Source organism: Sphaeramia orbicularis, chromosome 5, assembly GCF_902148855.1.
Source record: "Sphaeramia orbicularis chromosome 5, fSphaOr1.1, whole genome shotgun sequence".
NCBI lineage: Eukaryota > Metazoa > Chordata > Actinopteri > Kurtiformes > Apogonidae > Sphaeramia > Sphaeramia orbicularis.
In genome coordinates, this window is record NC_043961.1 from 1,680,916 (window position 1) to 1,700,142 (window position 19,227).

The window sequence follows — 19,227 nt, forward strand, 5'->3', positions numbered from 1 at the left end:
GCTCAGGAAGTAGTGAGGCTGTGCATAGAGCCCATTCTGACATTGTCAAATTCTGCCTTCAGCACTAACGTTACTCGTCAGAGGTCGCAGTACTGCCAGTATGCTAAGTATGCTAGTTATTGTTCGATAGGAGCTGTCGACATCCTGCTGCTCAATATGTCTTGGCATCAAATCAAAATAGTGTTCGTTATTTGGTTGATTTATGTGAACAATTACAACATAATCAGAGCTCAAAATCAAGTCAACACATTCATCATCATTATATTGTTCTTCTAAAAGGTTGTTTTTTTTTTTCCAACGTACTTATAGTACCTTTATTAAAGACCTTTAACATATGTAATAAAAATGAACATGTATTAATTGATTTCTTTACTCACATTCTGCTGCTTCTTTATGAAGCTGCCACGGTAAGTATTAATATTGTTGGGTGTTCTTTACATTGGTTTTTCTAGAATTCGATTGTTTTTATAATGTTAGATATCACTTCACTGTATGTGTTGCAGTGTTGAGTCCAGTGTGATTGAATATTGTCTGTGGAATCACAGTAAATGGACTTGGACTCCATTCTCCGCCTTGTTGTCTGCGGTTCATAGGCTGTATTTTTCAACACAACTACTAAACGTTTCCTCTGATTGGACGAGTCCCAGACGATGGAGCTGGATATGTGCTATTGAGGTTCTGATTGGACTGTTGTTGGGCTGTGGAAACACAGCTCAGGGTTAGGGTTGAATAAAGCATCAGACATCAGATTAGAGCATTAGAAGCTTCATATTTTTTTTTACATTGACTTGTAGCCCACCTGTAAACGCCATCCCCAGATAAAGCTGAAAAGAAACGAGTTAAACCTCACACAGGACATCTGTATTTTGATATTCAGGCCAGAGGTTTGTTGTTGACATGTTTTTGTGTGTTGAGCTATTTTGTGAAGATGAGGCGTCCGTTTGTCAGACCTTTTTTTTTTTTTTTTTTTGTTAAAGCTAAAGTTGTGTTTTTGTCTTCATGTAGAAATCATTTTTCCTGTATTTCTCAGAAACGTCTAAATGGAATTACTCAAATTTTGGCACGTTTGTATTTTCTTGATTTAAGTAATAATTTTGTTGGGAAAACCGAAAATGTGCAAGAAAAACTGCATTTTATCAAAATTATAGTCATAACTTTTTGAGAAAAAACTTAAATTTCTGTGAAAAAAATAAACTCTTGAGGCTCAAGTCAAACTTAATTTCCATCTTATTGCACCTATTACATCATTTTCATCTTTTTTTTTTTTTTTTTGCGTCTTACATCTTTATTGTCTTATTATATCTTTTCATTTTTTCCATTTTATTGCATCATTTTGTCTTTTTGTGTCCTTTACATTTTTACCAAGGACCAAAATCTGATAAATAACTGACATTTACCCTGATAAATATCTATCAAGTGATTTGAGATATTTCTGAGGAGGTGGTAGTTTTGTTTTTTTGTTTTAGTTTTTCTGCTCCATTTCAATCATAGGATGCTGAAAAAAGTTGCGTTTTAATTGTTTCTTTTCTGTTTTCTGTGTTTAATTGTGAGAACAAATAAAAGTGAGAGTAATAATGAGGTGACAAAAGAGGTGTGTGTATGTGCTGAAGAAAACCTTGTGATCTGTTGGAGGGATGTGAATCAGGTGAAAATGAGCTGTCAGTCATTTACGTGTCGACCAATAGACAGACAGAAGGTGGGACTAACAGGTGAGTGACCAAAAACAGGCGTTTATGTGGAAACAGAGCATGAGGGCGTTTGAGTGTTTTACCGCAGGATAAATGATGCATTCACTGTCTTCTGTTGCTGGTATGTTTCTCTGCTGACTCACAGATCATAGATGTTTTACTGTAGCAGTTCACTTCCTGTTTGCATGTGTGGCCTTCAAAATAAAACTTAGAAATTCATGAATAAAACTTTAGTATTAAACACAGGACGTTCCTAATGAGTCTGTAAATATCTCCGAACGCTGACTGTGTGTGTATATGCATCAGTATCTGGTGTGTGGAGTGTGATCCTGGTTCTGATCAGGTGTTCACATAGAAATATGGTTTTGTAGAAACTAGATATACTGGCTCTACTTACGTCTTGCAGTAAAATAGATGAGCTCCAGGTTCTGAGGTGTTGTTAAAGTGTAGATGTCTAAAGTCAACCTTTGAAGGATATTTCTAGAAGCTACTTCTGTAATGTGAACTAAATCTTATATTAAAATGAGGTAACTATTAAACCACTTTAATCTGAAATTCCATCTAAAATAATAGATGTATCAAGAAAATAATGAACTTCAAAGTGTAAATCATCTAACATCAGGAAAAGAACTAATATAAGTTGATGCCTTTTCTACAGTGTCCAGTTTTTGTGTTTTATCTGTTTCTTTCTCATCATCTTCACATTGTTTTTGTCTTGTTACATCTTTCTCCTCTGGTTGTTGTCATTACACCATCCTTGTCTTCTGTTTTGTCTCATTGTGTCTTTGGTGTTTTCATTTTGTTGCGTCTTTTACGCCTTTCTCATCGTTTTCTTTCAAACTGTTGTTCCTCAGTTGCTGTTTGTTCTGAGTTTCATATTCTGACTGATCTGAGAACATGATGGAATCAGCTGGTGTTTCTGTTTCTACCACCGTTTCCTTATTCCAGATCAAAATGATGTTTGCTCTTTCATAAAGGCCTGAAGCCCAGTTCACTTGAGCCGTCACAATAACACATGGTCATTTTACCTTCTGCTGAAACCAAGTGATGTGTTTTGCATCGTATCTGCTGAACCTGATGTGATAACAGGTTTGACCTGGTGTTAAGGACTTAGTAGAGTTCTGAGCCTTTGTACCATGTATTTATATTGAAGGGGATACATGAGATGATGCAAATAAAACAGTGTGGAGATGGTAAAATAAATAGAGTTTAACATCATTTAACATAATCTTATCCTGTAGAGCCTACACAGTCTGTTGGAGGAGTCAGAAAATACTCTTAAATGTCACAGTTCAGTTCTCAGAAACTGTGTGTTTCTTTTATTTATAGTTTATGATTAAAACTTATTGGTGTCAAACCATGACCCAGACCCAAACCTACTTCTAATGAAAGGCAAAGTAATAAAACACTGAAAGTACATGATATCACCACTCACATATATATACATGCCACTTTTAATTACCTGTTATTAGCCCCCTGTCCAACCTGAACTGATGCATCAAATACCACACACTGAGGGTTAGGGTTATGTGGACCAGAGAACTTGGTGTAAATTGACACACAATCAAATGGTGTTGAATAACACACAAAAGGTCAGAAATGCACATGTATCGCACATCAAATATCATAACTAGAGTGACATACAACCCCATTTCATGACATCAGTCTCAAAAGTATGTGAAGTAAAATAGTGAAAATAAAGATGCAGCTGAGACAGAACCAGGACACACCCTCCAGTGAAAGGATGTTTTAAGACTAGACTTAAATATGAAAGGTAATAAGAAAAGACCACTGCCTGAGGATCTCAGAAGTGGAGGAGAGGAGGTTGACAGCTAAGCTGTCCTCCATGATGGACACCCCCGCCCTCCAACACACACACACACACACACACACACACACACACACACACACACACACACACACACACACACACACACACACACACACACACACACACACACACACACACACACACACACACACACACACACACTCACTGCACTAAGAAGCTCCATTAGTGACAGGATGATGCACCCAAAGTGTGTGAAGGACAGGTGTGGCAGGTCTGTCCTTCTGCAGCTGTTAGACTCCACAACACAAACTGCTCCAAAAAGTCTGTGCAATAAACCTGTGGCATGATCAGCATGTGCACAGCTGTAAATATTATATTTCGCTTTCTTGATTTGAGTTTATTTTGATTTCGCACTTCTTTTACTTGTGTGTGCTTTTGTACTTTGCTGCTGTAAACCTGGAATTTCCCCTTGTTTGACTAATAAAATCTTATCTTATGCTGATTTAGACTTACAGAGTTTGTGTTTCTTTAATAAAACACTTTTTTCAGTTTAACTGTAGTTGTGGTTAGCAGGTTACATAAATTAGATCTAAAATGACTTTGTTACACAGCGGTTCATGAATTGGACCGTTTTACAGTGTCACTCAGGTAGCATTTATCCTTAACTCACATCTGACTCCTCAGGTGCTGATAAATCTGCCCCTTTTGTCCAAATATGGTCACTTTGGGCAAACTTCAAATCAGAGGTTCAGAAACCAGCAGCTGATGCTGTGGTTTTACTTACTTTATGCAGCCAATGCTTGGAACAGACGGTAAATAGAGACTGGATCGCAGTGAAAAGCGTCTGTACTGTCTGAATTCTGTTGTCGATGTTGAAAACTGATTTTCACGTTGGAGTGAAGTGAATGTTCTTTAGTGGCAGTTCTTTGGTGGTTTAATAGTCTGCACATTGTATTCACTTTACACACAAATAGCTGCTAGAAATGTTTTTCAAACCTTTATACTCTGAGGACTTTTCAAAGCCTGGGCTGCATCGCTTTTACTGCAGTAATGAATATTAATACTAGTACTAATACCTGTTTTACTTGAGTGTGTACTTCTACTGGAGGAAACTGTGGCTGTTGTTTTTATGCACATACTGAAAATGTGAATAAAACCATGTGGACGGAAACACATCCAGAGCTGTTTGGTTTGTTGTGATGTTAATGAAAAGTCTTAAAATGAGCAGTGATGTATTTTTAGTGTGACCTCCTGGTGATGATGATGCTGAACTGATGGTTCTTCATCTTCTCTTCTTCTAAAAGCTCAATCATTCTTCTGAGTGTGACATCAGCTGAATCAACGGCTTCTTGAGTGCATAGCTGATATGAGGCGGCTTTTATTCTGAAGGAGTCAGGCAGGAAGTGTGTGACGTACTCCTCCGGTGGGTGTGATTGACAGCGGGGCGGCCCAATAGGAAGCGGGTGTGTGCGCGAGCCGCTCCCTTCAGTCTCTTCCTAGTTTTTTTTTTTTTTTTTTTTTGTCTCTTTCTTAATCCTGTTCCGAGTTGAGGACAGAACCGCGTTAAAGATCAGAACCGACCCGATCAGCGGATCAATAAGGTGATTACCGACCCCTGGTGTGTTTGTGTTCTGTTTGTTCCGTTTGGACTCATGGAAAACAGTTAATGTCGCAACGCCGGAGTTCGGGCAAACTGCGGGTTTTAGTTCAGTTAGTGGTTAAATGTGAAGCATAACTGTACAGGGTTAATGTTATGTGTGTTGTGGTTTGGCTTAGTTTGGTGTAAATGGGGTCATGTCTGTTAAACACGATATTTACATGTTTAAATGTGGTTCTTGATTCATTCTGCTCGTGTTGCGTTCAGGTGCTGTCTGTATACTGCGGTTTTCTCCTTTAGTTCAGGGGTCTCATACAGACTAGTATGTTCTAAAGTGGGCCGGACCTGTAAAATAATATAAATAATAGGATAAGAACTGATAAATATTGTCGACACCAACGTTTTCTCTGTGTTTTTGAGTGAAAAAAGTTAAATTCCATGATGAAAATGTTTACATCTACAAACTCTACTTGAACAAAACATGAACAAATATGAACAACCCGAAAATTCTTAAGAAAAATAAGTGCAATTGTAGCAACATTACACTTTAGTTTATCATTTATACATGTGAATCAGAACTTCCAGATCACAGTGGATTTACAAAAACGCAAAACATGTAGTAACTTCTACAGACTTGTCTGAAGACATTTGAGGTTATTGACATTTTTTGTAAAAGGCTAGTCTGTAAATGTAAACATTTTTGTGTAATTTTACCTTTTTTAGACTAAAACAAAGAGAGAAATTTGTGGTTTTCTAAATTTATAGGTTATAATGATAGTATTTTATTGGTCTGACCCATTTTAGAAATTGACCTTAAATGATTTTAACATCATTGATTGTTCATATTGTCAGTGTACTTTTTGCATTTCATAAATTAATCCCACAGGCCAGAGTGGACCCTTTGGCGGGCCGGATTTGGCCCCCGGGCTGCATGTTTGACACCTGTGCTCTATTTGATTGAGTAGATTCTGTGTCTAGCCTGGTTGTCTCACTTGAACCTTAAGATATCTACTGATGGTAAAGTGTAAGGAGTAGAAAATACTATTTAATTTTTACTGAATCGTTTGTATTTCTGTTGAAAACGTGTGTATGTAGTTAATGACTGTTGTGTTTGTATATTTGGAGATCATACTGAAAGTGACACACTGCAGCACTGTCATAATAATAAAAAGGTTATTTGAAGAAAAATTTGTCATGCAAATACCACTAGAACTATCTCCTTATTCTAAAATGATACCGGAGCAATCAGTCTTGCCACTAGGGGGCGCTGAAGCTATGGCAGTGGTTTACCTGTAAAGGCGGAAGAGTCAAATGGAGTAGGGGGGTGTCCAATCCTGGTCCATGAGAGCTACTGTCCTGCATGTTTTAGATGTGTCCCTCTTCCAACACACCTGATTTAAATGTTAAGCCTATCATCCAGCGCTTCAGAAGCCTGATAACGACCGTCAGGTGTGCTGGAAGAGGGAAACATCTAAAACATGCAGGATAGTAGATCTGGAGGACCAGGATCGGACACCCCTAAAAGGACTATTGGCTACTGACACAAACCTGAGGAATAAGTTTAACAAGTATCTCCATCCCTGCTCAGAATTTATCGCCAACTTCTGCCTGATTCTGAACATTACAACAGATGATGAGGGGTAGTTCAGGGACATCAGGACAATCAGGGCACTTCCAAGTCAAATGAGGCTTTGAAGTTGTTAATTTTTGTACTGGATTTACCACTTAAGAAAGGTCAGTCTAAACCAGGGGTGTCAAACATGCGTCCCAGGGGCCAAATCCGGCCCGCCATAGGGTCCAGTTCGGCCCTGGGATGAATTTGTGAAATGCAAAAATTACCCATAAGATATTAACAACCATTTTAGTTCAGGTTCCACAGTCAGACTAATTGAATCTCAGCTGGGTCAGACCGGTAAAATACTATCATATTAACCCATAAATAATGGCAACTCCACACTTTCTCTTAGTAAATGTAAATATGTTCATGTAATTTTACTGTATTTGCAGTAAAACAAACTATCATTTCTCAAAAACTGTGAATAACCTGAAGAAATATGAACACCCTGAATGTGTTAAGAAGTACAATTTTAAAATATTACGTCTGTTATTAGATGTTTTGTGTGTTTGTAGATCCACTGTGATCTGTAAGTTCTAATGCACACGTGTAAATGATAAACTGAAGCAGAATATTGTAAAAAATCACACCTATTTTTCTTAAGAAATTTTAGTTTGTTCGTGTTATTCACATTGTTTCAAAGAATAGTTTGTAGATGTAAACATTTTCATGATGTAATTTTTGACCTTTTTCACTCTTAAACGTTGAGGAAAGTTTGGAGTTGACATTACTTATGTATCATTATGTCATTATTTTACTGGTCCGGCCCACTAGGGGTCAAACTTGCCTGAATGTGGAACTGAACTAAATGAGTTTGAGAGCCCTGGTCTAAACTAAGGTCGGTCTAAACTAAGGTCAGTCTAAACTTTGGACATATTGTATCTGATCATCTTAGTGCTGATAATGACATTCAGACTAAGGTTAGGAGTTTTTATGGCAGGAGTCATTTTATCTCTCGCGGGTTTTATTTTTGTTCCACTACCTTTAAGAATAAATTGTTCGTATCTTTTTGCTTGAATATTTATCTGTCACTAATGGGTTAATTTTAATCGTTGTACTGTTCACTCAGTCAGAGTTGCTTTTAACAATGCATTCTGTATTATGCATGTTTTTTATCGTAGCTGTAGTGCTTGTGGTATGTTCTGTTTTAATAATGTTGGCTGTTATTATGAGATGTTACGGAAAGCAGTTTTGAATTTTATACTGTGTTTAAGTCATTCTAGAAATGTTGTGATTTTTACAATAGTTAACTCTGACTTTTATACTGAATCTACACTTGTTAAATACTGGCACCAGCATCTGTAGACTTATTATTGAAGATAGGGTGTGTGCATGCGTGTTGTTTTTACATTTATAACCCTTTTTATTATTTTTTTATGCTCATTATACTCTATGGACTGTGACTATTTACATGTCTGATACAAATGAATAAATGAAATGAAATAACTTATAAACTGTACAGTCCATTCAGAATATTCCTTCTCTTTTTCTTGCTGTCAAATGGTTTTTTCCCACAGGAACCTGAATGTCTTAAATCCACCAGACTCGCCTGCAGAAGCAGCATGTGGTTGTGTCACTTTCGTGCTTTAGTGACCAAAAATGAGAACTGATAGAATGTGAACATGGTTTGACTCTGACTAGAGGATGGGTGGATGTTGAGTCGATGGTGTAGATTTGTGTTTCATCATCGAGGTGTGAAGGGTCAAGAAGGCTTTGCTGCAAGAAAATGGCAAGTTGAGGTGTTATTGCCCTCTAAAATGCACGTTTCATCAGTTAAGTCGTTTAAATCACTTGACAGTGTTTAGTTTTACTTCTGTAACTGACAGGTGTTAAGAAATGCTTAAATATGTTTATAAGAGACATGGAAAAGCAATGAAAGAGTCAACAACAAACTATGGAGAGTGATGTGAACATACCACAAAAACAAAGATGAGAAAATGCACCAAAACGTGATGAATGTTGAACCATACAACCTTCCTCTGAATTCACCTGTAGTAGTCGTCTATTCTGCATCAGGCTTCATTAACCCTTCCTCCGTTTGACCTCTGACCCTCAGATGGCGGACTGTGTCAGTAAGGTGGAGCTGAGCGTTTCCTGTTCGGACCTGTTGGATAAAGATGTGGGCTCGAAGTCGGACCCTCTGTGTGTCCTGTTGCAGAAATCAGGATCCGACAAATGGACCGAGGTAAAACACAAACTGTATTTAACACACACACGTAGTGAAAAACACACTCATTAATCAGGACGAGTGTTTCATAATGACCTCACCACAACAGGTCACCAGGGAAATACATCTACAACGACTGGAAGGTTGTTGTGTTTTACTGTCTGTTGAGTTTTTTGGAGGCTGTTTTCAAACATTTAGGTTTTAATGGGTTAAATAAATGGGTCATAGTGTGGACTTTGAGCTTTAATTCAATGGGTTTAACAAAAATATTACATTAATCCATAAAGACCTACACAGCCGCCAGACCCAAAAGCATCTACTGACCTAAACTGTTTAATACCTGTTGATGCACTAATCCTGTTAATGCTTGTAAATAATTGGTGTAAAATGCAGTTTGTCATCTTTTCATGGTCATCAGATATGACCCATTTGGACGTTCAGAGGCTCCGTAGTTACTATGGAAACAGTCGTCTTCTACATTGATTCACCAGTAAATTGCATGGAGTTTGATACATGACAGTGGAAACACATGGATTATTTTTATTAATAAATAAAATTTCCAAAAACAAATAAAAAAACCCACTTAAGAAATACTGTGGAAAAAAGCAAAAAATGTAGTAAAAGAAATTAGATAAAACAACTAGCAAAATGAAAAATAAAAATAGCCAAAGTAGTGAATAAAACGAACAAAAATGAATGATTTATGATATTTTTTTTGGTGAAAAAGTCACTTTTTCTTCAGTTTTCTCTGTTTCGATATAATCTTTACATTTACTTGAAGCTTTAATGAACAAATAAATCTAGGGCAATGCATGATTTACACTGAAAAATGCAAATTCAAGAAGCTAATTTTATAATAAATTGTTATGAATCACTTAGGAAAGGTTAGTTGTAGAGAAAAATTCATCTGGTAGCCACAAGACTAGTTATAGTACTTTAAGGATTAAAAACTTATATCGTAACAATAATTTGGACTAAAACTGGACTCAAGAATATGATGGGATAACCTGACTTTAACCATTTATGAAGTATAACTGTTTTAACTCTAATCTGTCCATTTTCAGAGGCTCGAAACTAACTGGACACTGATTGAATCCGATTCATGTTCAGATGTGTCCTGTTCACTGGTTATTCTATCACAAATGAAGCAGATAAAAGGTCTGGAGTTGATTTCATATGTTGAATTTACATTTGGATTTTCTATATTCTGTTTAAAGAGAAGTCAGTACAAGTGAAGGAGGCATCTTTCAGCTGAAAAAACTAAATAATTCTATCAGACGGATGTAGAAGACTGTAGAATCAGTGGTCAAATCAGTCATTTGGTTCATTCTGAAAAAGACAGAATCCACCGGTGAGTTCAGTGACAACAAAAGACCTGTAAGAACATGGAAGAAAACTAAAGTGGATGATCACAGAATTATTTGACCTGCCTCTGAAAACAGACAGACTCTGGTTAAAGTGTTTGTAATTCTTAAACCCAGCTGAATTAAACCTGAACGTGCAGACTTCAGTCACATCTGGTTCAGTTCATTTCAGATCCATGTGAACAGAGGAAACATGAGAACATTTGCGTCACTGTCCAAATACTTATGTTCATGTTGTATGTTTTTCCTTTTTCCAGTTGTGTCGTACGGAGCGAGTGAAGAACTGCTCCAGTCCGTCCTTCAGTCAGCGTCTCAGACTGGACTATCACTTCGAAACGGTCCAGAACCTGAAGCTCGGAGTTTATGACATCGACAACTCGTCCTCTGACCTCGGCGATGATGACTACCTGGGAGGGGTGGAGCTAACTCTGGGACAGGTAACCCCACACCGGAGTCTCCTGCTTTTACGTGTCAGGATGTGAACACCAAGGCTATAATAGTTTTAGATTTTTTATTATCGTTTAGTTTTATTTAGTTTGGACTTTTTTTTTCTCTAATTCAGTTGGTTTTAATTAGTTTTTAGAGCAGGTTTGATAGTTTTTATTAGTTTTCTTTTTTTTCTAAATGCTTAGTTTTAGTTTAGTTTTTTCATATCTTTCATCGTCTTCGCCGTTGTATTCAAAGAAGTCCCAGACAGGACTCTGCTGCTTTCTCCCAACTCTATGCTGGCAGGTAAAGTAGGGACGAGAAGACGAGTCTAAATGACAAGTGACAAGAAGAGATGGATCGTGAGGTGCCGTCAGCTAAAATTGCATGAGCGAAATAAATCTATTTCATATCAATCTGACAAAGATGAAAACGAAGGGAATTTTATCCATAATTTTTATACATTTTAGTTAGTTTTGTAAGCACACAGTAGTTTCAGTTATTTATCATTTTTTCTGTTAGTTACGGTTTTTATTTATTTCAGTTAACGAAAATGTTTTTTCAATTCTAGTTTTCATCATTTCATTAACGATAATAACCTTGGTGAACACTTTGACAAACTGGCCTCTTTCTTGGCTTTAACTCGTGCTTTACTTTTCGCTTGCATTTCAGATTGTTTCCAGTAAAACACTGACACGACCTCTGCAGCTGAAGAAAGGCAAACCTGCAGGGAAAGGAACCATCACCGTATGTTGCCAGCGCCGCAGTCACATGACCACCAGTGTGTTTCATTCCTAACGCGGTGTGTGTGTTTGTTTGTGTGTCCGTGTGCAGGTCACAGCAGAGGAGGTTAAAGACAACAGAGCCATCGAACTGGAACTGGAGGCCAAAAACCTGGACAAGAAGGTGACGCCGCCGCTCCTCATCCTCACAGAAACACTGACTAATGTGTCTGTTAAGCCGTTAAAGTCTGACATTATAACCGTGTTCACAGGTACATTCAACATTTCTGCTGAAATCCTCTAGTTGTCTTTTATAACGTGTAAATAGAACAGAGCAGGGTATTAGATATTCTACTTAACCCTCAGGAGTCTGAGTGTATTTTGGCCCTTTTTGAACACTTTATTTTCCCTTGATATTTCTTTGCTTTATTTGGTCTCGTTTTTTTCACCATAACCTCACGTGTGTGACATTACAGTTATTTTTTTATTCTTTGGACATGCTGTATTAACTGAACCTAAAATTACACAAAAAACATGAAATTCCAGTAGGAAAAAGTTATTTTTTTAATAATCACTTCTCATCAAAAACATTAACTTATAATGACCGCATAGTTAGAAAATTTCAAAACAATAATTACAAATGTAACAAATATTAAAGTTATATACAACTGTTTATATGAAAATGCAGGCAATGCCTTAGGTGTTTTTTTTTTTTGTAAAACTATAGACAACTATGTACAAAACAATCTGTCACAATATGATGCACAAACGAATTAACCATTTTCACAACTCAGAAAACTATATACAATTATTGTAACTATTACAATTACAGCTTTTACAACTATTATGATTACAATTATTCCAACTATATACAATTATACACAATTATTTACAAATCTGGTGTCACAATAGGATGGACAAACATGTTCCATTAATAATTTTCACAACTCAGAAAACTATATACAATTATTATAACTGTTACAATTCCAACTATCAAAACTGTAGACAGCTATTTGCAAAATCTGGTGTCACAATATAATGGACAAACATGTTCAATTAACCATTTTCACAGCCCACTTTCACAAACTGTTTACAACTATATACACACAATCAGGTGTCCTAAAATGCCACACACATCACTTATGCCACTCTCTAAAACACAGAGGGGCTTATCACAGACTTCACACCTCCATTGTCTGTCACTCCTCTTGTTGTTCACCTCTAGGCATTCCCTTCATCATGTCCCTTTTTTCTGTCTGTCTTCTAATTATTTCATATATTTAACCCCTAAAGTGAGCTGAATCTCCCCTTTTTCAGGATACGTTTGGGAAATCTGATCCTTTCCTGGAGTTTTTTAAGCAAGGAGATGACGGGAAGTGGCACCTGGTCCACAGAACTGAGGTACATCCACTGAGTCAAAGCTGGATTTATCTGCTTTGTTTGATCAAATAAATATGTGTGAAATATGAACCTTCAAAAAGAAGCAGAGTTTTGATCATGTTTGAAAGACTGAATGTATTGTGAAGCGCTGGTGTTGCCTTAAAGCATTTGTTTAGTTGCATTTTCATGTTTTAAACACATAAAACAATGGTGTTAATAACCTAATGTGTATTCTGATTCTGAATAATGTAAAATGATGTAGTAAAACTGGTCAGGAAGCTTAATTTATCCACAAAGTGTGAAGCAGTGGATTGTTATTTCTAAAAAAAAAATAGGCCTCCCAGAAGAATTTTGGAAACTCTGGCACTAGTCGAAAACAATAATTTATTAAAGGATGTTAGTGTGGGACACGGTACTAAATCTGAAACATCCATTTATATTTACAGAGAATATCTGCATGACTTAAGTTAGTGTTAAGTTAACATTTTAATTCCTCAGGTTTACTTCACATGATTCATCCAGTGAAAACCAGCGGATGCTTAAAAAGAACAAAAAAAATTCAACAAAATGAACAAAATCAGGAACATGAAAAATGGTCAAAATGAAAATCTTGAGTCAACGATGAATAACAATGAACAAGATTATTCCCATTCTGTTAACGTAATGCCACCACTGTATATGTGTAGCATTAATTGTTTTATTATGAACATTCACTGATTATGTTTGGACTTAATGAAGTCGAAGAGGTTTGTTATATGAATGAGTGATATTTCTCTTTGCAGGTGAACATGACATGTATAACAAGACGTAAAAAGACAAATTTGTGTTCTGAAATATTCAACCAAGGTATAAAATCTAAATAAGCCTTTATGGCACTAGTTCTACATTAAACTCACCACAGAAGAAGAGGGAGACTCAACAAGATAATGTCAATAAAAGAGTGAGTGAATGGTAATGATGTGAAAATGATGATAAAATGTCTATTTTTTAAAAATTGCATTCAGATGTATTGAAAGATCTGGCAAAGCTGTGGATCTTCCAGCCCGTTTCCTATAGACTCTGTAAACAGGAAGGGAGTTGCACAAAGGCCTAAAAGAAGATGGTGATTACAGAGTCATCATTTCCTCCACAACTAATAATAAAGTGATTAACTGTGTGTGTGCAGGTGGTGAAGAACAATCTGAATCCATCTTGGAAGAAGTTCTGTATTCCCCTGCAGACGTTCTGCAGCAGTGACCTCGACCGACCGCTCAAGGTTCAGCCAATCACACTCCACCGTTATCAGAGCAACCAATCAATGAGCATGTGACTTTAAGAACGGCCAATCAGCTGCTGCCCCTCGCTCTCCCGCAGGTCGACTGTTCTGATCACGACAGCGACGGGTCTCACGATCTGATCGGATCTTTCACCACCAAAGTGTCGGAGCTGCAGAAAGCTGCCCACGGCTCCCTGGTGAGGTCAAAGGTCACACAGCTGGTTCACTCCTGTTGGCTGATGGGAGGTCAGAGGTGGTTAACCTGTGTGTGTGTTCCAGGTGGAGTTTCAGTGCATCCACCCTGAGAAACAGAAGAAGAAGAAGAGCTACAAGAACTCAGGAGTTGTCTCTGTCAAGAAATGCAAGGTACTACATTACCCAGAGTTCACTGCTGCCTCCTGTTGAACCTGTGACAGAGCAGGTCACCTGACTCTGTATGTGTGTTTGCAGCTGCTGACTCAGTACTCCTTCCTGGACTACGTGATGGGCGGATGTCAGATCAACTTCACCGTATGTGAACAAACGAACACACAAACGTAGAAAATGCACTCACATTTATGAAGAACCATTTTACACCAACATAAAAAGATAAAGGATAAAAATAGAAAATGCACTCACATTTATTTAGAACCATTTCAACATAAAAAGATACAGGATAAAAATAGCAGCTGCAGACAGAAGTGACTTGTGACCATGGATTAAAATTCACCAAAAGGGATCAGATTCGGCTCAGTTTTAAAGCCGACAGTAGTGTGATACAAAACAAACAACCAAGAACTTTATGAATGTACAAGTGCATTTGCATAGTTTATCTTCATACAAAAAAAAACCAGACAGATGTGTTCATGATGGATGCTTTAGGTATTCTAAACATCATGAGTAATGAACCTGAGCTCACAGTGAACAGAAGCAGAACCCTGACAGATAGTTAAGGAACCAAACACAAACACTGGAACCCAAACCAACATGAGTAAAAGCAGTGGATGATCAAACATTCAATTCTAGAACTGAACACTGAGGTTTTCATTTTTACTACAAATATCCTGGTGGAGGTCGCTGATTGGTTATTGTGTTACCTGTGCAGGTGGGGATCGACTTCACTGGTTCCAACGGTGATCCTCGTTCACCTAATTCTCTCCACTATATGAGTCCAGATGGGCTGAACCAGTACCTGTCGGCGCTGTGGTCTGTGGGTCAGGTGGTGCAGGACTATGACACGTTAGTAAACAGAATACACCTTAACATGCAGTTGTTAAATGTTAGCATCTATGTTCATAAGAATATATGTATGTTATGTGTGTTATGTTTAGTGCAAGTCTACGTGGTGTGAATGGGTGTGTCTGTGTTGTTTTGATTAATGTTCGTTATGTATATTATTTTGTACATTGTTTATCTTTCATTATAAAACTGAAATACCAATAAAAATATTGGAGGGAAAAAAATGTTAGCATCTACACCTTCAACGCTAACATCTACAATCTTAAAGCTAACCTCAACGCTAGCCTCTACAGCCTAAATGCTAACATCTCAACCTTCAACGCTAACCTTTAGCCCTAACCCCTACATTCTCGACGCTAACCTCTGTAGCCTCGACAATATTTATGCTAACTGCTACACCTTAATTTTGTGACTAACTGTGTTTTTGTTCCCGTTTCAGTGATAAACTCTTCCCAGCTTTCGGTTTTGGAGCCAAACTTCCTCCAGACTACCAGGTCAGCCTCTAACGAACCAGTCACTGCCCTTTGGTTTTTTTGTTGTTTTTTTTTTAGCTCCGCCCTCCCTTAACACAATCTGTATAATATGAATAATATCATGAATGCATGTGTTGATGTTTTACTGTTACCCATCTGCCAGATTTCAGTTGTTGTGTTGTTGATCTACAGGCTGCACACCATGAGTTCGCCCTGAACTTTAACCCCACCAACCCGTACTGCCAAGGTACACACAGTACACACACAGTACACACACAGTACACACACAGTACACACATAGTACACACATAGTACACACACTGAATTTATGATAAGGCCAGAGGTTGACTGTTTGAATCTGTTATGTCTGTAATTTGTAAAGTGAGATGAATGACACGATGACAGATACAAAAAGAACATTTTTCAAGCTTTCAGTAGTTTTCTGTAAGTAATGAACCTGCTCTCGACATCAGAACCAGAGAATAGTGTCAGTAAAAACCAGACTTCAGATCCTGTGCAAATCCATCACATGAAACTCAGATGTGATTAGTTTCCAAATCACCGGATGTCGACAGGTTCAACTTGTTGTGTGTATACCAAGGTTCTAATAGTTTTGGATTTTTCATTCTAGTTTAGTTTGATTTAGTTTGGACTTTTTTTTCTCTAATTCAGTTAGTTTGAATTAGCTTTTAGAGCAGGTTTGATAGTTTTTATTAGTTTTCATTTTTTTCTAAATGCTTAGTTTTAGTTTTTTTATATCTTTTCTCTTCTTCTCTGTCGTCGTATTCAAATAAATCCCAGACAGGACTCTGCTGCTTTCTCCCAACTTTAGTCTCCATGTTTCCAGGTAGAGTGGGGACCAGAAGACGACTGGAAACCACAAGTGACGGACCGTTAAATATCAAATGGTGCCGCTAGGAAATAAATCGATTTCGTATCAATCCGACATTGACAAAGACAAAAACGAAGGGAATTTTAACCATAATTTTATCAGTTTTAGTTAGTTTTGTAAGCACACAATACAGTTTCAGTTAGTTATGTTTTTTTTTTTTTTTTATTATAGTTTTTATTTATTTCAGTTAAAGAAAATGTTTTTATAATTCTAGTTTTGGTCATTTCGTTAGTTTTCGTTAACGATAATAACCTTGGTATGAACAGGGCTTTGATCTGGATTCTGTCTCCGTCTGTTCCGCTCTCAGGTATTCAGGGCATCGTCGAGGCCTACAGGATGGTTCTGCCTCAGCTCAGACTGTCTGGACCCACAAACTTCTCTCCTATCATCACCCATGTTGCCTCCATAGCAGCCGCTGCCGCGCAGGCCAACAGCGCCTCTGTGAGGACACAGAAATACACCCAAATACAAAATACACTGAAGTACACACAGAAAGAACACACACACACATGACTGAATGAACCCGTGTCCCTCCTCGGTCTCTGCAGCAGTACTTCGTCCTCCTCATCCTCACCGACGGGGAGATCACGGACTTCGATCAGACCCGTGATGCCATTGTGCGGGCGTCACGGCTGCCGCTGTCCATCATCATCGTGGGGGTGGGACCGGCCGACTTCCAGGCCATGGAGCTGCTGGACGGAGACGACGGTGTCCTGAGGTCGACGGTGGGGGAGGCGGTGTCCAGAGACATCGTCCAGTTCGTCCCCTTCAGAAAGTTCAAAGACGTATGTTTGTCCTCCCCACACTGTTTTTGCCAGATTCTTTATCACAGCAGAAAATAGGGTTTGGTTATGATAAATATAAAATATATTGTTAAAAAAAGAACAGAGAAAAACAGATGAATATAAATATGACAGGAAATCAAAATATTAACCACATTTTTAACTCATTTACTGATAGTTGTGAATTTAATTGGTTCAGGTTTTAAGAAACACTTTGTGAATTAGATAAATGATTTTTATTGTTTGTTTAATTACTATAGAAGCTGCTTTTTTATACTTTATTTTTGACAAATTTTTACGTTTTTTAACAAATGGACAATAAAACGAAAATGCAAAGACGTAAGAAGAGCGTCAACAAACACAGAGGGCAGGAGACGACTCAGAGTAGGATAACTAAACTGACTGTGATCTAGAAAAACTGTGGTCTCAGTAATGTTCTGTGAACCATGCTAGTACCACCAAGACTGAATTATAATTTGGACAGCCAGTGTGTTTGGATTATTCTGTTCATTTATTTCATGAAGACAATGCGCTCTTTTCTCTAACATGCTGTGTGTCTTTTCTGCCGCTGTCTGAACCTTTTCGCACTTTATGTTATTCACTTGAATTTAAAAGAAATTTCAAAGTGATAGCCTATGTTTTGTTTTGGTTAAATGTCTGAGAAGGACTGTTGATGCTTGTGTCTTGCAGGTTTTTTATTCTGCTCTTTACTGTTGTTAGTGTTACAGTGAACTTTAGTACCAGTTGCTCATTGTTGAACTTCTGTGTGTCTGTGATGTTCCTCCGCTGTCAATGTGATGACATCATGACAAGTCAACTTGATTTTGACTTTATTGGCAAAAAAAGTCGATCTGAAAAAATTGGACGTCACTAATGCCCTAGTAGATACATTTTTTTTTTAATGGAGGAAGAAAATATCTGTTTAGAAAAATATCTTATGTTGACGTAGACATCAGTTAATGCTCATTTACAGTCCAGACCAGAGGTGTCCAACCTGTGGCTCCTGAACCACATAAAGCAAAAGAATAGACACAACTGAAAAACCTGCATGGTTGAACATTTCACTGTCAGTTTTATTGAGACATTGATTCATTTGCATAAACATATGAATTGAAATGAAAGCAAAAAATCAACTGGTTCATAAGAAAAACATGAACAGCAGCTCTGTCAGATCTACATTATCAGACTGGTTAGTGTTAATTAAAACTAAACAGACTGTGGTTCCTGTGTTCAGATTTTTTTTTGCGGCTCCAGGCAGATAATATTTTGACTTCATGGTCAAATGGCTCCGACCTTTGTTCACCAATGAAAAGAACAGCAGCTTTGATGGACAGTCTCCACTCTGTGACCTCTGACCTCTCTCTCTCTCTCTCTCTCTCTCTCCTCAGGCACCCATGTCATCTCTGGCTCAGTCGGTTCTGGCTGAAGTTCCCACTCAGCTGGTGTCGTATTTTAAAATGAGAGGCTTTGAACCGGCCAAACCACCAGTAAAACCAGCGGCGCCCAAGGAGTAGTCCACGCCAAGGAAGGATAAACCACACCCACAGAGGATAAACCACACAGCTTTAGACACTCCCACAAACAATAAGACTTGGTCCAAAATGCCAAGCCACGCCCCTTTACATCCTTTCCCCAAAGATGATGTAACTAAAGACAGATTCCATCGATTCTATCGATTACTTTATTAAAGCCCCGCAGTTAATTATCCCAAAATGCATCAGGACATTGACGGTGCCAACGTTCTGCTAATGTTTACAACCGCTGGTGTTCAGCAGCAGGAGGGAGTTTATTTTTAATCGTGGTTTAAATTTTTATAAAGGACAGATATAAAGGTCACGTGTTCAGCTTTGTGTTTG

General features: G+C 37.7%; 1 protein-coding gene across 1 annotated transcript; it reads left to right on the top strand.

Annotated features, from left to right (window-relative positions):
• The first annotated feature begins 5,001 nt into the window (after nucleotides 1–5,001).
• cpne1 (copine I) lies at nucleotides 5,002–19,208 on the top strand. Its single transcript, XM_030135440.1, has 16 exons — nucleotides 5,002–5,081; nucleotides 8,749–8,877; nucleotides 10,481–10,660; nucleotides 11,322–11,396; nucleotides 11,484–11,555; nucleotides 12,689–12,772; nucleotides 13,917–14,006; nucleotides 14,105–14,203; nucleotides 14,286–14,372; nucleotides 14,457–14,516; nucleotides 15,091–15,224; nucleotides 15,664–15,718; nucleotides 15,890–15,944; nucleotides 16,897–17,030; nucleotides 17,138–17,374; nucleotides 18,760–19,208. Exons 2-16 carry the CDS (start codon nucleotides 8,749–8,751, stop codon nucleotides 18,883–18,885), a joined length of 1,617 nt encoding a protein of 538 aa, XP_029991300.1. The 5' UTR covers nucleotides 5,002–5,081; the 3' UTR covers nucleotides 18,886–19,208.
• Nucleotides 19,209–19,227: the final 19 nt, after the last annotated feature.